The sequence below is a fragment of the Maniola jurtina genome, chromosome 11 (genome assembly GCF_905333055.1).
Source record: "Maniola jurtina chromosome 11, ilManJurt1.1, whole genome shotgun sequence".
Classification (NCBI taxonomy): domain Eukaryota; kingdom Metazoa; phylum Arthropoda; class Insecta; order Lepidoptera; family Nymphalidae; genus Maniola; species Maniola jurtina.
Window position 1 is genome coordinate 10,352,615 of NC_060039.1, and position 24,640 is coordinate 10,377,254.

At 36.2% G+C, this 24,640-nt stretch overlaps 4 protein-coding genes and 1 long non-coding RNA gene across 5 annotated transcripts; 3 read left to right on the top strand and 2 right to left on the bottom strand.

The window, feature by feature from the left end:
• Window positions 1-427: 427 nt before the first annotated feature.
• LOC123869543 (T-complex protein 1 subunit delta) lies at window positions 428-8,451 on the top strand. The gene is made up of 12 exons (XM_045912524.1): window positions 428-449; window positions 496-718; window positions 1,340-1,392; window positions 2,590-2,679; window positions 3,015-3,182; window positions 3,656-3,797; window positions 4,511-4,719; window positions 5,092-5,231; window positions 5,603-5,807; window positions 6,929-7,211; window positions 7,437-7,636; window positions 8,421-8,451. Exons 2-12 carry the CDS (start codon window positions 613-615, stop codon window positions 8,436-8,438), a joined length of 1,614 nt encoding a protein of 537 aa, XP_045768480.1. The 5' UTR covers window positions 428-449; window positions 496-612; the 3' UTR covers window positions 8,439-8,451.
• Window positions 8,452-8,710: 259 nt separating this feature from the next.
• LOC123869576 (mediator of RNA polymerase II transcription subunit 8) lies at window positions 8,711-23,112 on the bottom strand. The gene is made up of 5 exons (XM_045912565.1): window positions 23,106-23,112; window positions 10,264-10,456; window positions 9,855-10,100; window positions 9,538-9,634; window positions 8,711-9,245 (listed from the first exon to the last, which is right to left on the bottom strand). Exons 2-5 carry the CDS (start codon window positions 10,426-10,428, stop codon window positions 9,004-9,006), a joined length of 750 nt encoding a protein of 249 aa, XP_045768521.1. The 5' UTR covers window positions 10,429-10,456; window positions 23,106-23,112; the 3' UTR covers window positions 8,711-9,003.
• On the top strand, window positions 11,102-11,984 carry LOC123869582 (rRNA-processing protein FCF1 homolog). Its single transcript, XM_045912571.1, has 2 exons — window positions 11,102-11,257; window positions 11,338-11,984. Exons 1-2 carry the CDS (start codon window positions 11,255-11,257, stop codon window positions 11,947-11,949), a joined length of 615 nt encoding a protein of 204 aa, XP_045768527.1. The 5' UTR covers window positions 11,102-11,254; the 3' UTR covers window positions 11,950-11,984.
• On the bottom strand, window positions 12,193-15,330 carry LOC123869545 (DNA methyltransferase 1-associated protein 1). Its single transcript, XM_045912525.1, has 8 exons — window positions 14,933-15,330; window positions 14,654-14,817; window positions 14,298-14,516; window positions 13,417-13,548; window positions 13,005-13,271; window positions 12,779-12,920; window positions 12,525-12,679; window positions 12,193-12,403 (listed from the first exon to the last, which is right to left on the bottom strand). The coding sequence occupies exons 1-8, from the start codon at window positions 15,135-15,137 to the stop codon at window positions 12,287-12,289; spliced, it is 1,401 nt and encodes a 466-aa protein (XP_045768481.1). The 5' UTR covers window positions 15,138-15,330; the 3' UTR covers window positions 12,193-12,286.
• On the top strand, window positions 15,579-17,289 carry LOC123869595. The gene is made up of 2 exons (XR_006796921.1): window positions 15,579-16,411; window positions 17,152-17,289. It is a non-coding gene; the product is annotated as an uncharacterized LOC123869595 (long non-coding RNA).
• Window positions 23,113-24,640: the final 1,528 nt, after the last annotated feature.

Consider the following 24,640-nt stretch of genomic DNA (forward strand, 5'->3'; position numbering starts at 1 on the left):
AGGTATGAAGTCGGGCGAGCTTCACTTTTGGATTTCTAATTTTGTTTTAATATGCTTGCTCGACTTCATATCTAGGTAGCTAAATAAAACTTAATTTTTTACTTTTTAGTGTTTGTGGTTTTTGAAGTCGGTTTTATTTTTCTTTTGAAAATTTTGGCATTCTAAAATGGACTCAAATTGAACTGGATGCCCTGGATCGAAGGATTGAATCTTGACTGCATGTTTGCAAGTTCAAAACAAAGAGTATGTAAAAACTACGTTATACAAAAGAGCTAGAACCAAGCTAGAAGAGCAGCTATAAAGCCAAGAAAAAACAAATGCAATTTGCAAGTGTCAACGTGGTGTCAACTGTCAATAACAGTCAAACTGTCAAAAAACAAAAGCAGCAGCCCATTATACTATCTCTATGCAGCAGCCCCAGCGGCCAGCGTAAAACGGAAAACCACAGACCACTGACCAGTAACCAAAGACTTACGCGAAAATTGTAAGTCTATGCCAGTAACATAAACTTTTAACTTATCAATCAATCGTTTTATTTTCAGTGGTTTGATGAAATAAATCTGAATTAATCTCAATAAATAACTTATCATTTCTTCTGAATTTAATCTAATAATGGCTCCAAAAGCTGGAGGAGATTCTGCTAAAGTTAATTCAGGCGTATATAAAGATAAAAGCAAACCTACTGATATTCGCCTCAGCAATATAAATGCCGCAAAAGGTAAGTTTATTTATTAATATACGTATCTTTTTGTACTTATAATAAAACATAGAAAATAAAAACTTTTAACTGATCTCACTAGCTGGTAACCGGTATTGGTTTTTATCAGTTTTTTGAAAACCAGCCCAAATTGAAATCACCTGTTACCACTTTTGCATTTTGTATTAAAACTAGTAAGAAAATCATGAAAAGTATTTTATCAGAACCTATAATTTAACGTAAATAACCTAAATCATCATTCCAAAAATGGTTCTAGATTTTTCAGAAAATAAATTTTAGTCAGTATCAGTCTTAAGTACCGTAGGTACGTCAAGCGCACATACATGGAGAGGTTATACTCGACAGGCAAACCTATGGCCTGCCTTAATTTGGCCATATCAGATATAATATGCAGTTGCAATTATTAGACAAAAAACAACCTCTTCAGTTCATTGTGATTAGTATTATCTAATTGAAACTCATTGGGGCTGTGCGGTCGGAATACTTACAATATGAATTTTGATCCAATCAGGTGGTAGACACTTATGGCTGTGTATGAGAGGCTTTAGGCATGCTTAAGACTTGGCATGTAGGTATAACAAGAAATCAACAAATAAATAGTGGTTAAAATTTCTCTTTTAGCTGTATCTGATGCCATCCGCACCAGTTTGGGACCCCGGGGCATGGATAAAATGGTAAGAATTTACTTATAGTATGAGTATAATAATATATGACGTATACATACGGTAATTATTGCCAATTATAATTGCCTATGAATTACAATATTACTACAATATTCACAAATGTATTGTTATGTGTTACTCATTAGTTGGCTCACTTTGACACAACTGGTCTTATGTATTAAGAATAATAAATAACCTTTGCTATTAGACCTAAACTATTAGAATCTGAAATTCCTTTTTGGGTAGTGTAGTCTCCTTGTGACTTGTTATACAATAAGAAACTTGACTGATTGGGCACGAATATGCAAATTAGTATTTGATAATAATGTATGCCTGTAAATAAAACTCTCAACTCAACAAAAATAAACCAACAGGTCTTAAAGTAGTGTTATTCTTTTTTGCAGTGCTAGCACCACAATACAACTTGTAACCTTAGAGAAAGATAACACTTTATTAAACTTACTTGTTATATTATATGAACTAGCTGATGCCCGCAGCTTCGCCTGCGTGGATTGGTCAGATCCCCTGCAGCATCAGGATTGAAGAGTTGGACTCCAAATTTTTTATGAAACAATGTCGCAAAGTTCCTCTATCGATTAAAAAAGTAACGACGCAAATTGGTTCAGAAATCTCGGAGATTTCAGTGTACATAGGTAGAAAAACACTACTCCCTTTTTGAAAGTCAGTTAAAAAAGTAGCCTATGTTACTCCCTAGTCAATTCTCTATTTGTCTGGGAAAATCCCGTCAAAATCGGTTCAGCCGTTCTTAAGATTAGCCTTTTCAAACAGACAGACAGACAGACAGACAAATATTTTAAAAACGTGTGATTCAGTTATAGTATCATTCAAATAACCATATGACCTTAATATGCGGTAGTTATTTCGAAATTACAGACAGACACTCCAATTTTATTTATTAGTATAGATTATATTTTGGTTGTGCTGGAAATGGAAAAGCTGTATCAATCGATGCTGCAATGGTTGTGATTGACTGAAATTATGATATTTTTGCTGCAATAATGCATTTTAGCCTGTAGATATATATAGCCTGCCGGTTAATCAGAAGCAATTGTGATCGTCACACTAGCTGTCATTTTACGATATTGAATCCTTAAATTTGTGTACAACAGAATACATTGTTAAGTACTATTGACAATTTGCTTTGAGTTGGTTTTGTGTCCCTTATTATTATTATTATTTTTGTTATAGATTCAAGCAGCTAATGGTGAAGTAACTATAACAAATGATGGTGCCACTATCCTAAAACAGATGAGTGTGATTCACCCTGCAGCAAAAATGGTACAGTTACTAGTATTTCCAGAAGATATTGTTAGAGAAAAGAGATCGCTGTATTTGCTCAAATAAGGATTATTACATAGCATGTTATATTTTGTATACATCTTATTAAAAGTAGAGCACATAATTATGTACATTTTAGTCTCAACTGACAGATGTCAACTGCTGGACTAAAATCTTTTGCAAGAATCCTTGTATTGCGCCCGTCAGGTGCAGCTCCACCCCATAAGACAAAATTGTATTGAAGGATCCTTGTACTTGTACCTGGGACCTCCCAGTTTTAAGACCACCAGGGTAGTAGTCAAATGTCGTTTTAAGTTGACTTTGTTTAATTTTAGCTGGTAGAGTTATCCAGGGCTCAAGACATAGAAGCGGGCGATGGCACAACATCGGTGGTTGTGATTGCAGGAGCCCTGCTTGATGCTGCTGAGAAGTTGCTTCAGAAGGGCATCCATCCCACAGTTATATCTGATGGCTTCCAGAAAGCCTTGCAAATGGCTCTGCAGGTTATTTTATTTATATATTAAAACTGCTAATATTATTCAGTGCACTGAAGAGAACTTCAGATTAATATTTCTTTGTTTGTGTTTAATAGACTTTAGATTAAACTATATCTATCTATTTCCAATGATATTTTGTCAAGGAACTTATTGCACCCTCATTTCTTAAAACTATATCAATAGCTTTCTATTTTTTATTTATAAAGCTTGTGTGGTGGAGATTGCTTTGAGCAATAAAGCCTCCTTTGTATACACTCGTTTTTAGTTTTAAGTTTCCTTGTGTTTTTTCTTTTTTTGTGAGCAATAGAGATTTTCTAAGTATCAATTTGGGGGTGTAGGTAATAAAACTGCTATACCACTTTTAGTTCTCTTAGCCATCTACCATGTTAGACCGCGTCACCACTTATCACCAGGTGACACAGCACTCAAGGGCTGAGTAGTTAATAGATTTAAAAATAAATTCATTATTTATATAACAGGTTGTAGAAGGCATGTCAACTCCAGTTGATCTGTCAAATGAGGATGCACTACTGAAAGCGGCTGCTACATCTTTGAATTCAAAAGTGGTGTCCCAGCATTCAACTATATTAGCCCCCATTGCAGTTCAGGCTATTTGTGCAGGTTAGTACGAGGTTAAAATGTTGAAATCACATGCAACAATTTGGAAGTATTCACTGTTTTACTCTGGTTTTTACCATCATAATATTGTTATTGGTGCATGTGTAGTATAGAGATGGGTATTATTCAATTCATTTTCATTTTGTGAAATAATTTTGTCTTCACAGTGATTTCAGAGGTGATTTTTCAATGAAAGTGAACTTTTACTTTTCACACTTACCATCATTTGTAAAAACTAAGAATTGTGATCAAGATCAAATTTTCACACTTACTATCTACTATCATTTGCTAAATTAATTTAACTAGATGTCATTCTCTTTCTAACAAGAAGCGGGGCGAGCGTTCTCGCTTGCACTCATTAGCATCTTAGTTTGGGTCGAAGATCATGCGCGCCGGAAATTTTAAAAATAAAGCCGGAATAAATGTAATAATTTTCAAACTTTCCGCTTCGTGATTTTTCACAGGCTACTTTAAATAGTAGCTAGTGTTAAGTACATAATATGGAAAGGCTTTTTATGTGATCTTAGACTCGCTACCTGTAAAATGGTCCATCTCTAGCCTGTCCATTTACTGTGGAATCTTCCATCACTGCGCTTTCTGGTGCGAGGTCGCCATTACAGCACCGAAGGAGCCCAAGCTCCGAGCCTCGTGCATTGCCGCATCGGTCAGAGTCGGTTGCTTTGGTTGTTGTGATCATGTGTTTGGTGTATGTGCAGTGATGGAGCCGGGGGCGAGCGGCGCGGGCGCGCGCGTGGACCTGCGCGACGTGAAGGTGATCGAGCGCGTGGGCGGCACGGTGGAGGACACGGAGCTGGTGCGCGGGCTGGTGATCCCGCGCCGGCCCGCCAACGTCAACGGCCCGCACCGCATCGAGAAGGCCAAAGTGGGCCTCATACAGTTTTGTATCTCACCGCCCAAAACTGATGTAAGTGCTTTGAAGCGAAACTTCTTGTTGTTATGCGCTCGAATCTCTCTCCTTGGTTATTCCTTTATTGCTGAAGATCGTGGTCTTGGCTTGATCCTACCCTTAAAGGGATTATTTATTTATTTGACTGAATCTATGTTGGTGACTTATCAACTCTCACAAAAGGTTAGGTTGATGTCAAATCAACTTCCAAATATTTTTACTCAATGTTTCTGTCCATGAATCCCTAAAGATGTTGAAAACCATTCTAGCGTCTGTGTTTTCAAACGTTTTTCAAGGCAAGAATGAGTTGTTAAGAATGTTGATTGGTGGTCTCCAGTCTCCACCAGCTCTATGCAGAAATTATAATTTGATTGAATAAATTTGTTACAGATGGACCACAACGTCATTGTGTCAGACTATGCCGCTATGGACCGTGTGTTAAAAGAAGAGCGTCAATACATTTTAAACATTGTGAAACAAATCAAAAAAGCTGGGTGCAATGTACTTTTGGTTCAAAAGTCTATTTTGAGGTGTGTTTATTCACTTTGACTCTATTCTTTAATCAATCCATACTGATTTATCTTTCTTCTTACTTGGTTATGTTGGTTACTCTTTCAACTATTTGAAACCTGGGATACTTAAAATTATTGTGAGATGAATAAAATCACTACTCATACATCATGCGAAAGTGTGTTTGTTTGTTGGTTTATTGGTTTCTCCTTCAATCACGTTGCATCGGAGCTACGGATTGACGTGATTTTTTGCATGGGTTTGGTTAATTAAGCAAAGGCTATTTTTATCCTGGAAAATCAAAAAATCCAGTTTTTTAAAAACCTACATACATGAGGCTGAAGTCGCGGGCATCAGTTAGTCTTCTATAATAATTGTATTTTTCTTGCAGAGATGCACTGTCGGATCTCGCTGTCCACTTCCTTGACAAAATCAAGACTATGGTCATTAAAGATATTGAGCGGGAAGACATTGAGTTTGTTTGCAAAACACTGGGATGCAGGCCGATTGCTTCCTTGGACCATTTTACTGCTGAAAACCTGGTCAATGTAGACCTTGTTGAGGAAGTGAATGAACCTGCTGGAAGATACATCAAGGTAATACAATAATTTGTTATTTTTTTTACTAGGATAAAAACATATGCATACAACTATGTAGTCATCATCATCACTAACCGATAGACGTCCACCGCTGGACATAAGTCTTTTGTTGGGACTTCCACATTCTACGTTCTTGCGCCTCTCTGCGATTGTTTGATCTGATGGTTCCAGCGGCTCTCTGCGACTTGTTTGGTGTCACCTAGCCAGCTAGTCGGGAGGGGTCTACCAATGCTGCGCTTTCCGCTGTCATTGTGTATTGTAAGGTTACTTTTAAAAGTTGATTTGAATTGTCAACAATAATATAAAATTATTAGTTTATCTAATGCAGGTAGTTTGATAAAATCGATATTTCGCTCATTCGATGTCATACAATCTGTTGCTAGGAGGCCAACAAGATTGAACTTGCATAAATACGGGTGTTTTGAAGGTTTTAGTTCAGTCTCCTTCTGAGATTCGGAGCGATATCGCATATTTTCGGTATTTGGATTGTGAACTGGATAGTTAGATGGTGTGATAGCAATCACGCTCTAATTGAATTACTTATTTTGGCATTAGTTTGTTTAGATTAAAACTCTCGGATAACCTTACACATTGAACTTGTGTTTTTTGTGTTGGTTTTGGAGAGGACATTCCAATAATTCGATAAAAATATTTAAATAATACCTGCTTTTCTGAGTGACGTCAATAGTATGCTCGCTTTACATTGATAAATCACTTACTGCGCAGGTATAAGCACTTTTAACGAGACGCTAAATATGTAGATCGATATATCCCGTCACTGCGCAAGTTCAAGGTCAGAGACCCTTTGACGTGGCGCCAACTGTTGCTTACATGATTAAAGTACCAGGAGAGCATACGTAGGAACGGCATTCCGAACCAGTGGTAGATTATTGTGACAATTCAAAAGCACTTGTAAAAGTTTAATTGAATAAAAATATTTTGAATTTGAATTTGAATTCGAGGCTAGGCTCAGGCACTATAGAACTTTCCATACAAAAATTTTATGCACAACAGCATGTAAAGCAGGTCCGCATACAGCAGAACTTACGAACATGAGAAGTAAAAAAATAATTTTACCAAATGAAAATGGTTTCAAAGTAGCAATAACGCCCATCTAGATGACGGGCGCGGGCGGCGGCGGGCACACGGTTTCGGTGCTGGTGCGCGGCTCGAGCGGCGCCGTGGTGGCGGAGGCGGCGCGCTCGCTGCACGACGCGCTGTGCGTGGTGCGCTGCGTGGCGCGCCGCCCCGCGCTGCTGCCGGGCGGCGGCGCGCCCGAGGCGGCGGCGGCCGCGGTGCTGGCGCGCGCCGCCATCGCCGCGCCCGGCGCCGACCACTACTGCCTGCGCGCCTACGCTGACGCGCTCGAGGTCATCCCTTCCACGCTCGCAGAGAATGCGGGTGAGTGCCGTTAGAGCCGACAATAGTATTACCACTTTTATAAGTCGCATCAAATAAAATTTGTTTACACAGAAAAGCGCAATCTAACCCAGACTAAAACCGAATGAACACCAATAAAATCCAGACCTTATTGCTTGATGTTAAGATTTTAAACACAGACGCACACACATTTGTACATTTTAAATTTGAATTTACGTCATGAAGTCCGGTGCTTGTTGGTCGCAGGTTTGAACCCGATCGAGACAGTGACGGAGCTGCGCGCGGCGCACGCGAGCGCGGCGCAGAGCGGCGCGGGCGTCAACGTGCGGCGCGGCCGCGTCACCGACATGCGCCACGAGCACGTGCTGCAGCCGCTGCACGTCACCGCGTCCGCGCTCGCGCTCGCCACCGAGACTGTGCGCGCTATACTCAAGATTGACGACATCGTGAGTATGCTTTACACCACTAACTTTTCTCTAACGGCGGGAGCAGGACACAGTGGATTTTAGAACTCATAAAAGTGATATCACTGATAAAAGTGATATCATTGTTTATCCCAAAATCTGATTTATCTTGTCTGCACCACCTATTTTGAAATCCCTCGTGTCAAAATAGTTTGGTTTATATCTATAGGATTTTCCAAATCTTTCTATGATGGTTCAAAAATTGGAAAAACTAATGAAAACGCAGAAACAACAAAATGAATGCTACCTGACCCACTGTTCACATCTGCACTCAGCCTTAGCAAGTCAATGAATAAAAACTAAGTATGAAACTCAGTCTTGTTTGTCTATGCATGATTGCACTGGCAACAAATTTTCTAACTTTGTCAAGAAAGAGTTTGATAAAAGTTTGGTTATTTTTAATTTTACAAGTAATATTAATCCTATTAACTTAAAAAATATTTTTTGGAGCAACCTGTATAGTATGTAATATTTCAGTCATTGCAACCGGTTTCGCTGGCAGCGATGTTCACGACGTTACGCGTCGCGATGCACATTGTACTTACCTACCCACTAGATTAAGTACTATGTACCTACATTACCAATTTGTCATTACGCTGGTTTCTATAATTTTATTTTTATTGTATAGCTATAATTAGTATACTCAGTGCCCGGTAAAACCAACTGTGGTTTTTGTGGCGCTGAATGTAACCAAAACTCTTTGTATATTTTTTAATGTCGATAATAATAAATAAATAAATAATAATAATATTCTTTTTACTTTCAGGTCAATACAATTAATTAAGCTGTCAGCAGTCGACAATAATTGCTTTTATTTAACCAAATAGTTTCTTACAATGAAAGTATTATTTTATTTTTTCAACATCACCAATACCTATTGTCAATCTTGGATTTATTAATAAATACATTACATATTATGGAATGTAATGTAGTAAGCCAGTGTATTAGATTCACATTCACTCAAGTTATGTCAAAGAATTAATAATTATTTGTTTATTTTAAAACAAATGAGATGCAATTTTGATCTTGTGATGTTAGAACAAGAAAAGAAAGAAAAGGAGCTTAGAAGACTAATTTATTAATAAATTACTAAGACAATTCATGTGTTTTAATTAAATAAATCTCATCACGTAGTGGTTTTAGGCCTCTCTCCATTCATATTATACTATGCGTTTCAAATAAAGAGCACTTAATTTTAAACTTCATACTAAGTTTTTTTTTTTTAAATTACAAACTTATTTGTTTTGTTTTATAAAAATAAAAATACTATTTAAATCAAACAGGTTTGAGAGGTACGATAGTTATAGTTGCCAATGGTCTTCTGAATTGAAATGCATAGTATTTATATTCTATTGCCTGTAAGGATGTATCTGATTAGCTGCTTTGATATTTGTCTTGATAGCAGATGGGGCCTTGGGCATGGTCGGTGCAGCAGGGCCCATCTGTGGTGTTGGTCCACGAGTGGGACCCATGCCAGGCCCTCCGACTCCTGGTGGTAAACTAGGAGGCATCCCAGGTCTAAGTCCTTTTCCAGTTCCAACTGCTGTGACTAATGCATGGGTGTCAGCAATACTATGAGTAGGTTGCATACCTGTAAAGAAAAGCAACTTTTATATTGTTTCTTAGCATCGCACAGTATAATGTATGATCAGTCTGCTGCATCATTCTAGTCACAAAAAATACTAAGATTTTTTCTAAATGATTACCAACTAGCTGATTCACCTGGCTTTGCTTCTGTGAAATTGGATGTATCTATATAATATATAATCTGTTACTATTTGATATAGAAGCTTTTTAATAGTGAAAGAATTATTAAAAATTAATTTATTAAATTAATTTATTTATTTAATTTATTTATAATATTAATATGTATTAGGATTTACCTGCCGATCTCATTGATTCTCCCTCCCAATCCTCTCGACCTTTTGATATTATTTCCCAAACATGGCTCACAACTTTGGTAAATTGAGCCACTTGTTTCTGTCAACAAGTTAATGTTTTAAGTTAAAACCTGATGATGGTTTAGTTTAAATATGAATGAAAAATAGCATATCATTAAGCAAGGTAATCATTTTTTTTAGATCCAACAACAAAAAGGTAATGTTTAGGGCCTGTGCAGATATCATTTTTTTAGATCCAACAATGAAAACGTAATTACAAGGACAATTAAGGACAAAATTAAAATTATACAAGGTTTCACCTGTGCAGTATCAAAATTAAGGGTACTGGCTTTATGATTAAGCTGTTGTAGTCTCTGTTCTGCCTGGGGCTCAGGCTTAGTGCGCAACAAATCTGGAACCAAGTCATGAGTGCAGGCTGGAACACGGCCCTCCGTCAGCCGTGCTAGTTCCTCATCTCGCTCACATCCCAGCTGCAAGGGCAACACCACCACTGATTTCAGTGATGGTGCTAATTCGGCTTGTAGTATTTTACTTAAACCTGTTAACTAATCACAAAAATTATTGAATAAGAACAAGAAAAAAGGTACCTAATTATGATGAAATGGACTTTATGAAGTTAGAAAAGTCATTATAATATGAAAGTAAAATGCAGAGATATTCCCTTTTATAATTTTTTTTAAATTAAAAATACTTGTGATTTAAACTTACATGACCCGATAAAATGGCATAGTTATCCAAAAACGTAGGCCAGTTAATAGTTTCATATTCAGTTTCTAGCTTTGTAATTAAGGCCTGTATAGCGCTTTTAAGATCATTCACTCTGTTTAGTATCGCATGTAAAGTTGCTTCTAATTGTTTCTCTTCACGTTGCATATTTCTAGGCTCTATTATGGCACTAGCTCTTACTTAAAATGATTGACAAGGTAAATTAAATCACGAAGTGTTAGTGTTACATTTTTTTTTTCTTCTCTGGTCTGGCTTTACACTGATTAGCCAATGTCAAGTGTGTAGTTATTTACAAGTTAGGAAAACTATATGTATAAGTATGGACTTCGTCTGTGCTGGCGCCCGCCGACATACAGTCATACACGCGGCGCCCCTTTAGAGCGCTTCTCAGTCAGTTCCTCGGTCAGTTCCACCACCAATAAACACCAGCGGGACACAAAAACCGGCCACTTCTAACAAAAAACACTCCAAAAAGTCACAACACGCGCGCCAACAAACGCCACCACAGACAAAGTCCTAGTGTTACATTCTCTTTGAATTTTTCCGAACATCGAAATTTTATATGACAATTTTTTTTTTAAATTTATTTTACGGCCCTGGATATTGACATGACAATACAGTTCTTTGTGCAAAGAGTGCTTTTTTTTTTGCTCTCTCGTCTGGCTTTATAAAGATTAGCCAATGTTAAGTTTGTAGTTATTTGTAACAAGTTAGTTAAACTATACATACAAGTATGGACCCCGTCTGTGCCGGCGCTCGCCGACACAGACGTAGTCCTGCAAAGAGTGTGTATAATCACTACAGCAGGTATTAGTGTATTATCTAAGTACAACAGCGATTTGTGCACCTGGTCTGTGGTCATAACATAACCTTAAAATTTTTACCTTACCCTAATTGTTTTAATTTTATAAACTTTAATATATCATTCTTGCATTATTTAAAGAGTATATTGCAGATATAAAATTGAATAAAAATGGTCCGTGCATAAGTATTTTGGTCTCTCACCTCTAAAAATGTTTTTTTCTAAAAACTTATTCTTAAATATCTTTTTTACAGGGAAAACAACGAAAAACCAGGAAAATTGTAGAGAAAAGATTTGCTCAAATGAAAAAAGTTATTAATCCAAGAGATAACAGAATAAAAGCCAAAGATAGAGTAGAACCAAAAAAGAAAAAGACAGACTCACAAGAAGTTAAGATTCGTGAAGTTCCGCAAGTCAGTTCAGCTCTATTTTTTCAATATAATACTCAACTAGGTCCACCGTATCACATTCTCATTGATACAAATTTTATAAATTTCTCTATAAAAAATAAATTAGACATAGTACAGAACATGATGGATTGTTTGTATGCTAAATGTATTCCATATGTCACAGACTGTGTTTTGGGTGAGCTAGAAAAGCTTGGAAGAAAGTATCGAGTAGCGTTAAGGATAATAAAAGACCCTCGATTTGAAAGAATTGCGTGTATGCACAAGGGAACTTATGCAGATGATTGCATAGTACAAAGAGTAACTCAACACAAGTGTTACATTGTGGCTACAAATGATAAAGACTTAAAAAGAAGGCTAAGAAAGATACCAGGCGTGCCAATAATGTATGTGGCACAGCACAAGTATACAATAGAAAGAATGCCAGATGCTTATGGAGCACCAAAGGGAGCTGTTTAGATGCATTGTTTTGGGAAATAAATAGTAATTTTTTATTGTTTTGTTTTGTTGAACCTAGCTGTTGTGGTGTAGTCTTTATTTCTATACATGCCTAAGTGGATTTAGACCAAACAAGCGAATGCTCACTCTATACCTGTGCCCACTTTGTCACACTCTTTGGATAAACAGATGGTGCTGTTACATTTGGTCTAAATCCACATTCACAAACGGGAAGTAAAGAATCAAAATAAGATATTCTAAAAGCTTTAATTATTTTAAGTGATTCAATACAGTTATCCACTTAACTCCTAAGGTTTAAATAACATTTTACAATATATTATTAAAAAAAAATGTAAAACTATAATATAGTTGTATTCAGAGCACTTGGGGAGCCAACAACATCAATTATTTCTCCAATAGGTTTGGCTTCGCCATCAGTGTTTGAGTTGCATATTGATGCTGGAATGCTCAAAGTCTGTAACAATATAGTAGATACCAATAACGATCTAAGAATAAGATCCATGTTAATCAAATATCAGGTTAGAAAAATTTCTGCAAGTATTAATTCAGAAATAATAAACATCTGAAAGCATTACCTTTCCAGGGTTGAGAGCTTCATACTGATGTCGTAAGGCTTGCAATTCAAACTCACAAGAAGCGAGTGCATTCTTAAGATCCAATGAAAGTGCCAGATCAGAGCGCAGTTCATTGAAATGTTTGCAAATTGCTTCTGTGGGAGTCGGTGCAATATCTATAATTGAAACATAAATTAGATATTTTAAGTATATCACAATTTTTACACAGATTTTAAATATATCACAAACTTAAAATAATTAGCTGATTATCATACCAATATTCATAAGCCGAAGTTCTTGCTCAAGAGCTTTAGATTTACGTTGCCCAACTCCAGGGGGCAACTTCATGCGTTGCGATCGCAACCATACCCCTGTCCCACGGGCTTCAGGAAACTTAATACCGGACCACTCAACTGTCTGTAAGAAAGAAATTTACATAGACAAAATTATGTAGGATATTACAGAATTTCTGACAGTTTATTTTCATTAAAAATTACTCACCACAGCTTCTACAGTGCGAATTGGTCTCTGTTGTGATGTCAGTTTTTTCTTGTGTAATTTTCTATCATGTCTTCTTGCAATATTGGAGACAGCACTGGTGGGGGTATTTGGTCCATCATTAACAACATTGGCTTGGCTGTTTGAGACAACATTGCCACTGTCAGCTCTGGATATTAACTTTTGCAAATCCTGGGTCTTTCTTTCTCTTTCTCGTTTACGTGCTTCTATTTTTTTCAATTCAGCTAATAACATTTGTTCTTCGTCAATCTAAAAGAGTAATGACTGTAGTATAACTGTAGTGAAATTTACAGGTAATTTCTTCTTGTTTTGATTGCAATATTTCACTCAGATTTTTGGTTATTTTAAATATCTTGTAATAAAAAAGAATATAAATATTTATAACAGTTGTAACCTGTTCCTGTGTTCGATCAAAGAGTCTTTTCAATTGCTCTTTCCTTTTTCTCTCGTGTTCAGCATCATAATGATATATTCGCTTTTCTCCATTTACCATGGTTACTGTGTTGGACCAAGGATTTGTTTTGACCTAAAAATATGTATGTACATCAGTTTAAAGGCAATGTTTTATAATAGTGAGTTATCTTCACTTGGATAATAATAATTAAAGATTTTTGTTTTATTTATGTATGTATGTATGAAGTGATACAATAAGAAATAAAATCACACTTAATATTATAAAGGCGAAAGTTTGTATGTGTGTGTGTGTGTATGTTTGTTACTCCTTCACGCAAAAACTACTGGACGGATTTGGCTGAAATTTGGAATGGAGATAGATACTATCCTGGATTAGCACATAGGCTACTTTTTATCCCGGAAAATCAAAGAATTCCCACGGGATTTTTGAAAACCTAATTCCACGCGGACGAAGTCGCGGGCATCGGCTAGTAATAAATAAAAAAAATTGAAAATTATGAAAAAAAAAACTAATGTCCAGCAGCATGTCTCTTTGTATGACTCCACATATTGTATGATACAATGATAGAAACATTCCTATAAGTTCCAAATTGGATGAATTTTATGTAGCTACATTGAAGGGGCAAATAAACAAAGATACTTAATTCTATTCTATTCCACATTTGTATTCTATTTCAATTTGTAGTAATACAAATAATCTAGAAGAGCTATATTACAAAATTACAACTTCAACTAACTTCAAGAAGTTAGTTGGGTATAAAAAATACAGTATAGAAGCAGGCGTTATTTTGTGGAAGTCCATGATATACAAGGAACTAAAATAAGCTTTTGGTTCCTTGTATAAAAAATACAATAATTTACCTTGCTCAAAATAGCACAAATATTATAGTATCTTTCCTTCAGGTCCTCTACACTTCTGTCTCTAAAAGCGGCACGGTCCCAGCGATCATGTATCACAATAAAGCGGAGGTCAAACCTTTGGCACAGATCAATCAAATGGTCAGTTTCTGCTTGACTCCAGTCTTCAGATTTTAAATATTGGTTATATTCTGACTCAGAGTATGATGGTATTGATACTTGCTGCAGTAAGACAAAAGTATTTTAAGATTAATCTAAAATATTTAACTGTAATTAATTTAACTAATCAAGTATAGAGACTTATATCTATACTTGATTCAGCTAAATTAAATAAATTTTAGAATAATGATAGGTATTACCTTATTGAATTGTGCAAATGGATATTCTTTGGCCTCATCCGCTGCCCTCTTCCAGTGGTGAAACACAGCATTATCTTTGCGAGCTGGATTAGTAAATGGTGCCCATACCCACTTTCTGACTTTTCTCATACCAAGCCTTGCTTTTGTTTGTTTGTATGCTTTACCTAAACTCAAATAAAAAATCATTTTTTAACCTGCTAGAAAATAGTATTGTGATTTGTGAATAGTGTTAGCCAGCAAACATAAAATTTTAGGGTAGAATATGAGTAGTATATCAACCTGTGTCAGTAGGCAATAGTGGTGGTAATTCCTTGTTATCATTATAAAGGAGAGCGAATACTTCGCGGTGCATGCCCTCAGGACGCCGCACTGCTTTGGTTGTAACATACTTCTTCTTAGCCTTGTCGCCGTGAATAATACTCTCTCTTGTAATTTCAGATGCTCCTGGTTGATCAATATCCAATATATCCAAAATATCTGCCATTGTAGGATCGCGATAACTCGGGATTTAGGTTAACGAAATTACGAGTTTGAACAATTAAAAAAAAGCCAAAGAACACCGTATTGATAAATCACGGATGGAACTCACAGATTTTTATTAGGAATTAAGATAAAAGTTAAAACCTTTAGTTTTCGTAATTTTAATTTACCTCAGCATAGATAATAGACTTACTTCATTCAAGATTCACAGACCTATATGCCTATCAGGGCCGGCTATCCTACGGTATTTCAAATATGCTTAGGTACATTGCAAGTACATGTCTTCTATCTCACATAATTAGTATGGGTAGACATTAAGCTTCTCGCTTCACTACCACAGCTATATTTTACGCACACGTTTGAAATTTTTTATTACTATATGTATTATAGTTATATGGAATGGTCGCACGAAGAGTGTGACCAGCTAAGGGTTTTACCCTAAAGGTGGAAGAAAAACGAGCTTAGATTTTTATAGAAAAAAGTATAATATTTTATTGGATTTAACTTTAAATTTCATGTTGCCAAAATTAAAGGTTTTTAAGAATCATAGAGCAAATTTAAGTAAAATAATATATTTAGGTTTGAAATTACAGTGATATAACATGATAACCATTTTTTGAATAAAGTAATATAAAACAGAGTAGCAGTAACATACAAAATATAAAAATGTTCAATGTCGTTCATTGGATTTCTCATTTCAATAGGTACGATTAAAAATCTGAATTTGGGGGAAATAAAATCAAATGTCGACAACACTGTTGATAAAACTAAAATCAATAAAAATGGCGTAACGTAGAAATCAATAAAATACGAAAACTTTTTAGCCAATTTAAATCACTGTTTCATATGTTTTTCTTAGAAATTCATCGTCTTTTTTTCTTAAATTGAGTATACTTGTTTTGTATACACTCGTATAAAGAATCAGTGAGCGCTAATAACCATAACCGCGATTGAGAAATGTATTCCTTGGTTTGGACTTGCATTTTGCGTTTTCACGAAGATCAAAGGAAAGGTGGCCCACATCTAGCGAATGCCGAAGATGCACCAAACATCTTCTGGGGGTTCTGGGGACTTCTGGGGGTGTTCTTACTGTGAAGGCGATAAGGGCATGTAAAACAACCTCCAAGTGCAAGCTGCTGGAAAAACTACCTCAGGAGAGTGGCTGGACGAGAACGACTGGATGGAAAAGGCTAAAGGGACTCTCATACATGCATGCAGTATGATAACTAAATAAGACTGCAATTAAGGAGGTGGAAAGCATAGTTTTGTCATCACAGAGTAAGTATTACTAGATGATGCCCGCGACTTTGTTCGCGTGACTTAGATTTTTTAAATCCCATGGGAACTCTTTCATTTTCTGGGATGAAAATTAGTATCCTATGTCTCCTCCAGGATGCAAGCTATTTCAGTGCCAAATAGATGATGCCTGTGACTTCATCCACGTGGAATTAGATTTTTAAGAACTCTTTCATTTCATGGAACAAGAAATAGCCTGCATCCATCTCCGAGATGCAAGCTATCACCACAAAATTTCGTCAAAATTGGTTAAATGGATAGGCTGTGAAAAGTTACAGTTACACTTTCACGTTCATAATATTGGTATGGATTAATTTCAGATGAATTTCTTCATTAAACATGCCAAATCCAAATATATCCATTATACCAAATAAACAGGGATATTCTCACTGATGAGTGGCTAAAAATGTTCATTATGTTGTTCATTGTGAAGTGTGAACTCTTTAATACACTTCAAAGCTTCCTATAAAATAAACACTTTGATACTCATGACTTTGTTTCGGTTTTTCAAAATTCCTATCTATGAGATGGATACTCTTTAATTTTCTAGGATAAAAAGCATGGCTCTTAAAATGCCTATCTGTGTCTCCAGATGCAAGCTGTTTCCCTGTGGGATTTCTCCAAATCTGGTTCTTTTGTTGAGCTAAAAAAGAAAATTTACTCTATTAATGAATGATAATATAATTTACCATTTACTTTATGTTTCTGCCTTAACTTTCCAGAATAAGGAGTTGGTCATCTGAATTGGTGTTTACACTGGGAACACAGTGAAATCCTGCACCTGAGGTGCTGTGTGAGAAGCTACAAAACTGAAAAAGAAACATGTTGGAACTATACCAGGCATTCCTGAACAAATTGAGGCAAGTAAAACAGTGGTTTATTAAATATCATACCATATATCTATACATATAAAAATCACTGACTGACTGACTTACCAATGCACAGCTCAAACTACTTGACGGATGGGGCTGAATTTTGGTATGCAAATAGTCATTACGGTAGACGTAGCTAAGAAGGGATTTTTGAAAATTCAACCCATAAGGGGTTTGAAATTTGTATAGTCCACACGGAAGGTGGAGAACCGTGTTTGGTGGCCCACTCTTGGAAAGGCCTATGCCCAGCAGTGAACGCATACAGGCTGATGGAATTGAATGTCATAGACTAAGGATTAAATACACAAACTTGGCTGATTTCTGTTTTTATACAATGTGCAGACTATATTCATACACCTCATATTAAGAATCTGTACTACTTATTTTACATTCACTATACAAGCTTACACCCGTCATTTTGTCTGTAGAAAAACAATAATGGCTTTATTTAGACTTTATTTAATTTTCCAGTATATGTATATAGTATGGTATCCATCTTCAGGATGCAAGCTATCTTTCTGGTAAACATCTAAATTGGTTTTATTGTTAAGCTATGAAAAAGTGACATGCACAGGTAGCTAATTACAATTTTAGTAAAGATCTCTAACTTTTTGAAAATAAAATACAGCCTATGTCACTCATGAATTGCTCAGCTTTCTACTGGTCTAAGAATTTAAAAAATCGGTTCAGCAGTTTCAGATGTCAGATGCACATGAAGATCTTTTTTATTAACCCCCGACCCAAAAAGAGGGGTGTTATAAGTTTGACGTGTGTATCTGTGTATCTGTGTATCTGTCTGTGGCATCGTAGCGCCTAAACGAATGAACCGATTTTAATTTAGTTTTTTTTTGTTTGAAAGGTGGCTTGATCGAGAGTGTTCTTAGCTATAATCTAAAAAAATTGGTTCAGCCGTTTAAGAGTTATCAGCTCTTTTCTAGTTTTCTTGTAGAAAAGAAGGTTACATAACCGTTAGGTTCATAATATTATGTCAATTGACAAATGTCAAGCTGTCAAGATGGACGTTGCCTTGATACATAATTATTTATTTGAAAATGATGTTTTGGAAAACTCTGATACTTTCGTCGTCGTCGGGGGTGTTATAAATTTTTAATTTACACTTGTTTATTTGTTTTTTTATAGCAATTCCATAAATACTTTCCTTAAATCTAACATCCATACTAATATTATAATTGCGAAAGTGTGTCTGTCTGTCTGTCTATCTGTCTGTCTGTCTGTCTGTCTGTCTGTCTGTCTGTCTGCTACTTTTTCACGGCCCAACAGTTTAACCGATTCTGACGAAATTTGGTATAGGGTTAGCTTATATCCCGGGGACGGACACAGGCTACTTTTTATCCCGGAAAATCAAAGAGTTCCCACGGGATTCTTAAAAACCTATCCGCTGTACGATTTGTATGAAATTTGGTACTAAGGTAGCTTGCGTCCCTGTAATTGACATAGGCAACTTTTTATCCCGGAAAATCAACCAGTTCCCACGGGATCTTTAAAAACCTAAATCCACGCGGACGAAGTCGCGGGCATCCTCTAGTTTGGAACAAAATACTATGATTGTACATGGTAGTATTATAGATACCCAGTTTTGGGTGTTGCAATTTGGTCTATGCAGCGGGCCCTAGCAGGGAGACCCATATTTTTATTTATATTATATTTAAGTCGTTAAGAAGATCATTTATGGCATACATAGGCTCCACTAAAAGTATCGGGAATGGAATATTTCCACCGTCCCTGTCATATTAAAATCTTTTTAATTGAAAACTCCTTGGTTTTAAAAATCGAATACCATTTATTTATTTAAAAAAAGATTCTCGGTCTTGTCACAAGGTCTTTTCAAACTTGTTTAGTCGTTGAGAAAATGGAATTGACTCGAGAAAATTCTAGAGCGATGATTTATTACGACTTTCGAAGTGGTTTAACACAAAAACAGTGTGTTGACCGGATGATTTCTGCATTTGGTGATGAAGCCCCATCTAAAACCACAATTTATCGCTGGTTTGCTGAATGTCAACGTGGACGTGTCAAGCTCAGTGATGATCTCCGTTAAGGTCGTCCAAAAATCTGCAGTCACCCAAGAAAACGTTGATGCTGTGCGTAAGCTGATTGAGGAAGATCGACATGTGACATACCGCGAGATTCAGGCAACTTTAGACATTGGCATGAGTCAAATACAAATAATCTTGCATGAACAGTTAGGTGTAAAAAAGTTGTTTTCCCGATGGATACCGCATTTGCTCTGTGAAGAGCAAAAAGCGGCTCGCGTTACTTGGTGCGTCAGAACTCTCGAAAGATTCCACGCAGGATGCTGTGTACAACATCGTATTAGGTGACGAATCCTGGATATACGCGTACCAACCCGAAACAAAAAACCAGTCACGAGTTTGGGTGTTCGAAAATGAGTTAAAGCCAACAAAAATCGTTCGTTCACGAAGTGTTGCAAAAAAAATGGTGGCCACGTTTGTCTCCAAAACCGGCCATGTTGCGACTATTCCTCTTGAGGGACAAAGAACGGTTAATGCAGAATGGTATGCTAGCATTTGTTTGCCACAGGTCGTTTCTGAACTCCGTAAAGAGAACTGCAACCGCCGCATCATCCTCCATCACGACAATGCGAGTTCTCACACCGCGCACAGAACAAAAGAGTTTTTAGAGCAAGAAAACATAGAATTATTAGACCATCCGCCATACAGCCCCGACCTAAGCCCTAATGATTTCTGTACTTTCCCTAAAATAAAGAATACATTGCGTGGTCAGAGATTTTCATCACCTGAAGAAGCTGTGGACGCCTACAAAACGGCCATTTTGTAGACCCCAACTTCCGAATGGAATGGTTGCTTCAATGATTGGTTCCATGATATGGAAAAATGTGTCAAATTTCGCGGAGAATACTTCGAAAAGCAATAAATACATGTTTTAAATAGTAATGTTGTGTCATTTCCTTGATTCCCGAAATTTTCAGTGCCGCCCTCGTAATAGCACTTTTTCTAAAAAAAAGTTTACCAGTCTCCTTCGCAGTGACAATGATGGGTTGAATGTTTATTATTATATTATGAATGGCAAAAAAGTATATCATAATATGTGTGATGTTCCACATCTACTAAAATGTCATTTAAACAATTTCAGAAAAAGGACCTAATCATCGCTAATCGCCGTGCTATTTGCGTGTCAGATCATTGAAAAAATATATGCGGTAGGTGGGATTGGTGGCACTGTAAGGAATACTCGACTAACAGATAGACATTTGAAACCAAATTCTGTCGATAATATGAAGGCAAGTAAAGACATCTTACCATACCAAACTGAAGTTTTACAAACATTTTATGAAGAAACAGGTGGAGCACCCAAAAGTATTTAGCATTGCAACGACTCGTATCAATTTTTAGGGTTCCGTACGTGAAGGGTGCCAATGAGACTCTATTACTAAGCCTCCGCTGTCCGTCCACCTGTCCGTCCGTTTGTCTGTATGTCTGTTTTTCAGCGTGCTAAATAGTGTTATATCTTGTGCGATGGTATGGAACCTTTTGTGTGCGAGTCCAACTCACACTTGACCGATTTTTATTTTGGCTTATTACACATTGCCCCTCCAAGTAGGACAAAGTAGATTGTATAACATTTTAAAGTTCAATTTGTCCCACTAATTATTGGTTTGACCAATTGGTGCATAAAATAGCGGCACCAGTGGCACTATTTTTAAGACCCAGCCCAAAAATTTCTTGAATTATGTCCTTGATATAAGAATAAAGTAAAGGATGCATTTATTTTAATTCATTTAGGTCCTCTATTTTTAGAGTTCCATATCTTCAAAGAAAAAAGGAATCCTTATACTTCGTTTTCTGTCTGTCTATCTGTGTCTCTATCAAGACAAGGGAATCAAAGCTCTTGAGATACTTCCCGTATATAATCCATGACATTTGGTAGCTAGCAATGTCCTAATAGCACAATAATTAATAAAGGGAAAAATCCGAAATCATGAATTTGTGGTTACATCACATATCTAATCAAAGTCAAAGATTATCATGAAATGTTGTGATTTATGTCTCATAATTTTATAACTAACAATTTGCTCGAATTTGTGTAATTCATTGATAATTCATTTTACCTTTCAGGTCAAGCTTGCTGTAAGAGTCTTTAGCAGAGAGGTGGCCCTCACTGTGTCAATGCGGATGAAGACATACATGGACATTTTAACAATTGACGATTATTGTACGATACCTGTAAACATCGATGATGGCATTTTCATTACAGAGATAATTTTATTTATAAATAATTTATTCGATAGCTTAAACGGTTGTGGTCATTCTAAAAGTGGTTTTAAGAACGCATTGTCCGGAAAATTGCAACCATTTAGCGTTTTGGAATGATGACGAATTTAGTTAGTCAGGCTTTAGGTATAAAAAATCCGGTCAAGTGCGAGTCGGACTCACCCACGAAGGTTTCCATATCATTATACAAGATATTTTAACCAGTGTGCATTGTGGCACAGTTGCCACAATGCAAGTTAATGGCAACAGCGCCATCTATATCTGATTTAGTAAACTTAATTTTTTTGTGAATTTGTAAATTTTTTGTTTCATACATTTTACTAGAATATATTTTGGTTAATGTAGTTTAATGGAAAAGATTTACATTTGTCGAGGGTTTCATACCTCAAAAGGAAAACAGGAACCTATAAAGGATCACTTCGTTGTCTGTCTGTCTGCCCCCCGTGTCTGCCATTTTGGGGGAATCAAAATAGGAATCATGACATTTGGCTGGTGGCAATGTCTTATAGCACAATTGAACGAAAAAATTTGAAAACCGTGAACTTATGGTTACATCACAAAAAAATTAAAGATTTGTGTTCCCAATCAAATAATTAGTTTAACTAAATCACATTCGTCATTAATTTGCACATTTTTATTACACTGGTTTGAGATTTCTTGTACGATCGTGCGGAACCCTTCTGTGCGAATCCGACTCTCACTTGAATGGTATTTTTAGAATCAAGTACAATTATTATTGTTGAAAACATGACTACATCTATACTATCTATACTAATAAATAAAATTGGAGTGTCTGTCTGTAATTTCGAAATAACTACCACATATTAAGGTCATATGGTTATTTGAACGATACCATAACTGAATCACACGTTTTTAAAATTTTTGTCTGTCTGTCTGTCTGTTTGAAAAGGCTAATCTTCGGAACGGCTGAACCGATTTTAACGGGATTTTCACATACAAGTAGAAAATTGACCAGGGTGTAACATAGGCTACTTTTTTAACCGACTTTCAAGAAGAGAGTTGTGTTTTTTACCTATGTACACCAAAATCTCCGAGATTTCTGAACCGATTTGCGTCATTTCTTTTTTAATCGATAGAGGAACTTTGCAACATTATTTCATAAAAAATTTGGATTCCAACTCCAATCCTGATGCTGCAAGGACCACTCCACGCGGGCGAAGCTGCGGGCATCAGCTAGTAACTGAATAATAATGACATACTTTTGTGTCATAAGACACAAAAGTATGTCATAAGTATGAGATAAGTCATGTTGTTATGCAAAATTCTTGTTGCATTATCTGGTTTTGTATTGTATTTCCTGACAATGTAAATTTTATTACTTAAATCGGTTGATACTTGACCTCAGTAACTTTAAATGAATAATATCTTTATAAAGACTACGATAATTTGGCATTTGCGTCTTGTATAATTCGTCCAAGACGTTCGATTGTGTTAAACATAAAACGCTGGTCAGAAAACTACAATTATTACACTTATAGCAATTCATTTTATGATATTTAATTGTTATACAGTTTATAATAATCTCTCAAAACAACGTTTTGGAGATGTATCTTGAAATCTAAAGTTTTTATTTTCTAAAAGATAATGATAAAAAAATAGTATGAATAAATTGCTCTGACTAGTTTTAAGTGTGATTGTGAGATGGTAATAACAAAAAATACCCAGCTGAGTTTGTTGTGGTGCATTGGAACCCTACGAAGGTTTAGTTTAGGTACTTTAAGGGCCGGCGCACATATGGCGGAGCGCAGCGCAGAGCATTTTTCACAGTCAAAGTATTATCGACTTTGTCCTCATTGAAATAATATCTAAATTTAATTGTGCATCCGTGCGGATACTTGCGCAGTCCCGCGCGTGCTCGCGCATTCTATGGTAGAAATTCGCGTAATGTGTCACGCGAATAGAAAACTTCGCGGGCATGCTCTGCGCTGAACTCCGCCGCACTCCGCCATGTGTGCGCCGGCCCTTAAGGGCATGAGACGGGTCTGCCCGCGAAATTCAAATTTAATTTGATTTTTCGCAATTTGTAAACTAATACAACAACCTAGGCTTATGGCATTTTAATTGCTCCAATGGCAGTAGCATCCTCACAGGTTTACATAAAAACCTTTACTTGAAAGGGTTCAGTTTAAGAAATTAGCTCTAGTATCGTCGACTAATTTGTGAGTTATAGTGGATACTAGAGCTAATTTCTTAAACTGGACCCTTTCAAGTGAAGATTTTTAAATAAATAGGTGGGGATGATACTGTTATTGTCGCAAATAGAATGCCATAAGCCTACGTTGTCGTATTAGTTTACAAATTGCGAAAAACCAAATTAAATTTGAATTTCGCGGGCAGACCCGTCGCATCCACCTTAATTTTTAAGCGTGCTAATATTTATCACCATCACGTCATTGAACCAAAAATAGTTAATAAGATTTTGAAATCGTTAATAAATTATTTAAATTATTTTGTTTTATTTTTGTTGACCAAAAAAAGTTGAATAAATCGGTTATTTGCCGAAAATCGGTAAATGAAAACCGAAAAACCGATATTTTTACGATAAAGTGCGACACTATATTTAATTTACGATTCATTACGATTTTCGAGGCTCATCCCTAAAATTACTAGGCTGTCATGACGTCATCGTGACGTTTTGCCGCAACCGTTTACATCTATATTATATTGTGGGAAAGAGACGTGTAATGTATAGTGTTAAATTGCCATAAGAGGGTGAAATAGAAAGACCATGATACAAAGAAAGTTTATTATAGATAGATATTGATTTTTTCTATATATATAATCCGATATTATCGGTATGTATAGTACTCGCTACTAATCATAAACAGATCTATGGAACTTCGTCGTCTATCTCCGGATTCGTGGTCTGTGATGCCTATTGTTTGTTGAAAATAAAATCAGTTTTTTTATTAACTGGTTTTACGACTCTGGGTTCTAGCCTTTTTAAGCCTGGCTGTTTAATTAATTACAGTGTCATGAATTTAATGCTGCAGTAGAGTCTAGCTAATGAAAGATGAGACTGAAATCGCCCGGCAAATTTAAAA

Coding starts and splice junctions, on each gene's coding strand:
- LOC123869543 (XM_045912524.1), top strand. CDS start 613: ATGGCTCCAAAAGCTGGAGGAGATTCTGCTAAAGTTAATTCAGGCGTA. Junction 2,680..3,014: donor TTCACCCTGCAGCAAAAATG/GTACAGTTACTA, acceptor GTTTAATTTTAG/CTGGTAGAGTTATCCAGGGC. Junction 3,183..3,655: donor CCTTGCAAATGGCTCTGCAG/GTTATTTTATTT, acceptor TTTATATAACAG/GTTGTAGAAGGCATGTCAAC.
- LOC123869576 (XM_045912565.1), bottom strand. CDS start 10,428: ATGCAACGTGAAGAGAAACAATTAGAAGCAACTTTACATGCGATACTA. Junction 10,101..10,263: donor ATGCCATTTTATCGGGTCAT/GTAAGTTTAAAT, acceptor TTTTGTGATTAG/TTAACAGGTTTAAGTAAAAT. Junction 9,246..9,537: donor AGAATCAATGAGATCGGCAG/GTAAATCCTAAT, acceptor TTTTCTTTACAG/GTATGCAACCTACTCATAGT.
- LOC123869545 (XM_045912525.1), bottom strand. CDS start 15,137: ATGGCAGATATTTTGGATATATTGGATATTGATCAACCAGGAGCATCT. Junction 14,818..14,932: donor ACTATTGCCTACTGACACAG/GTTGATATACTA, acceptor ATTTGAGTTTAG/GTAAAGCATACAAACAAACA. Junction 14,517..14,653: donor CATTTGCACAATTCAATAAG/GTAATACCTATC, acceptor GTCTTACTGCAG/CAAGTATCAATACCATCATA.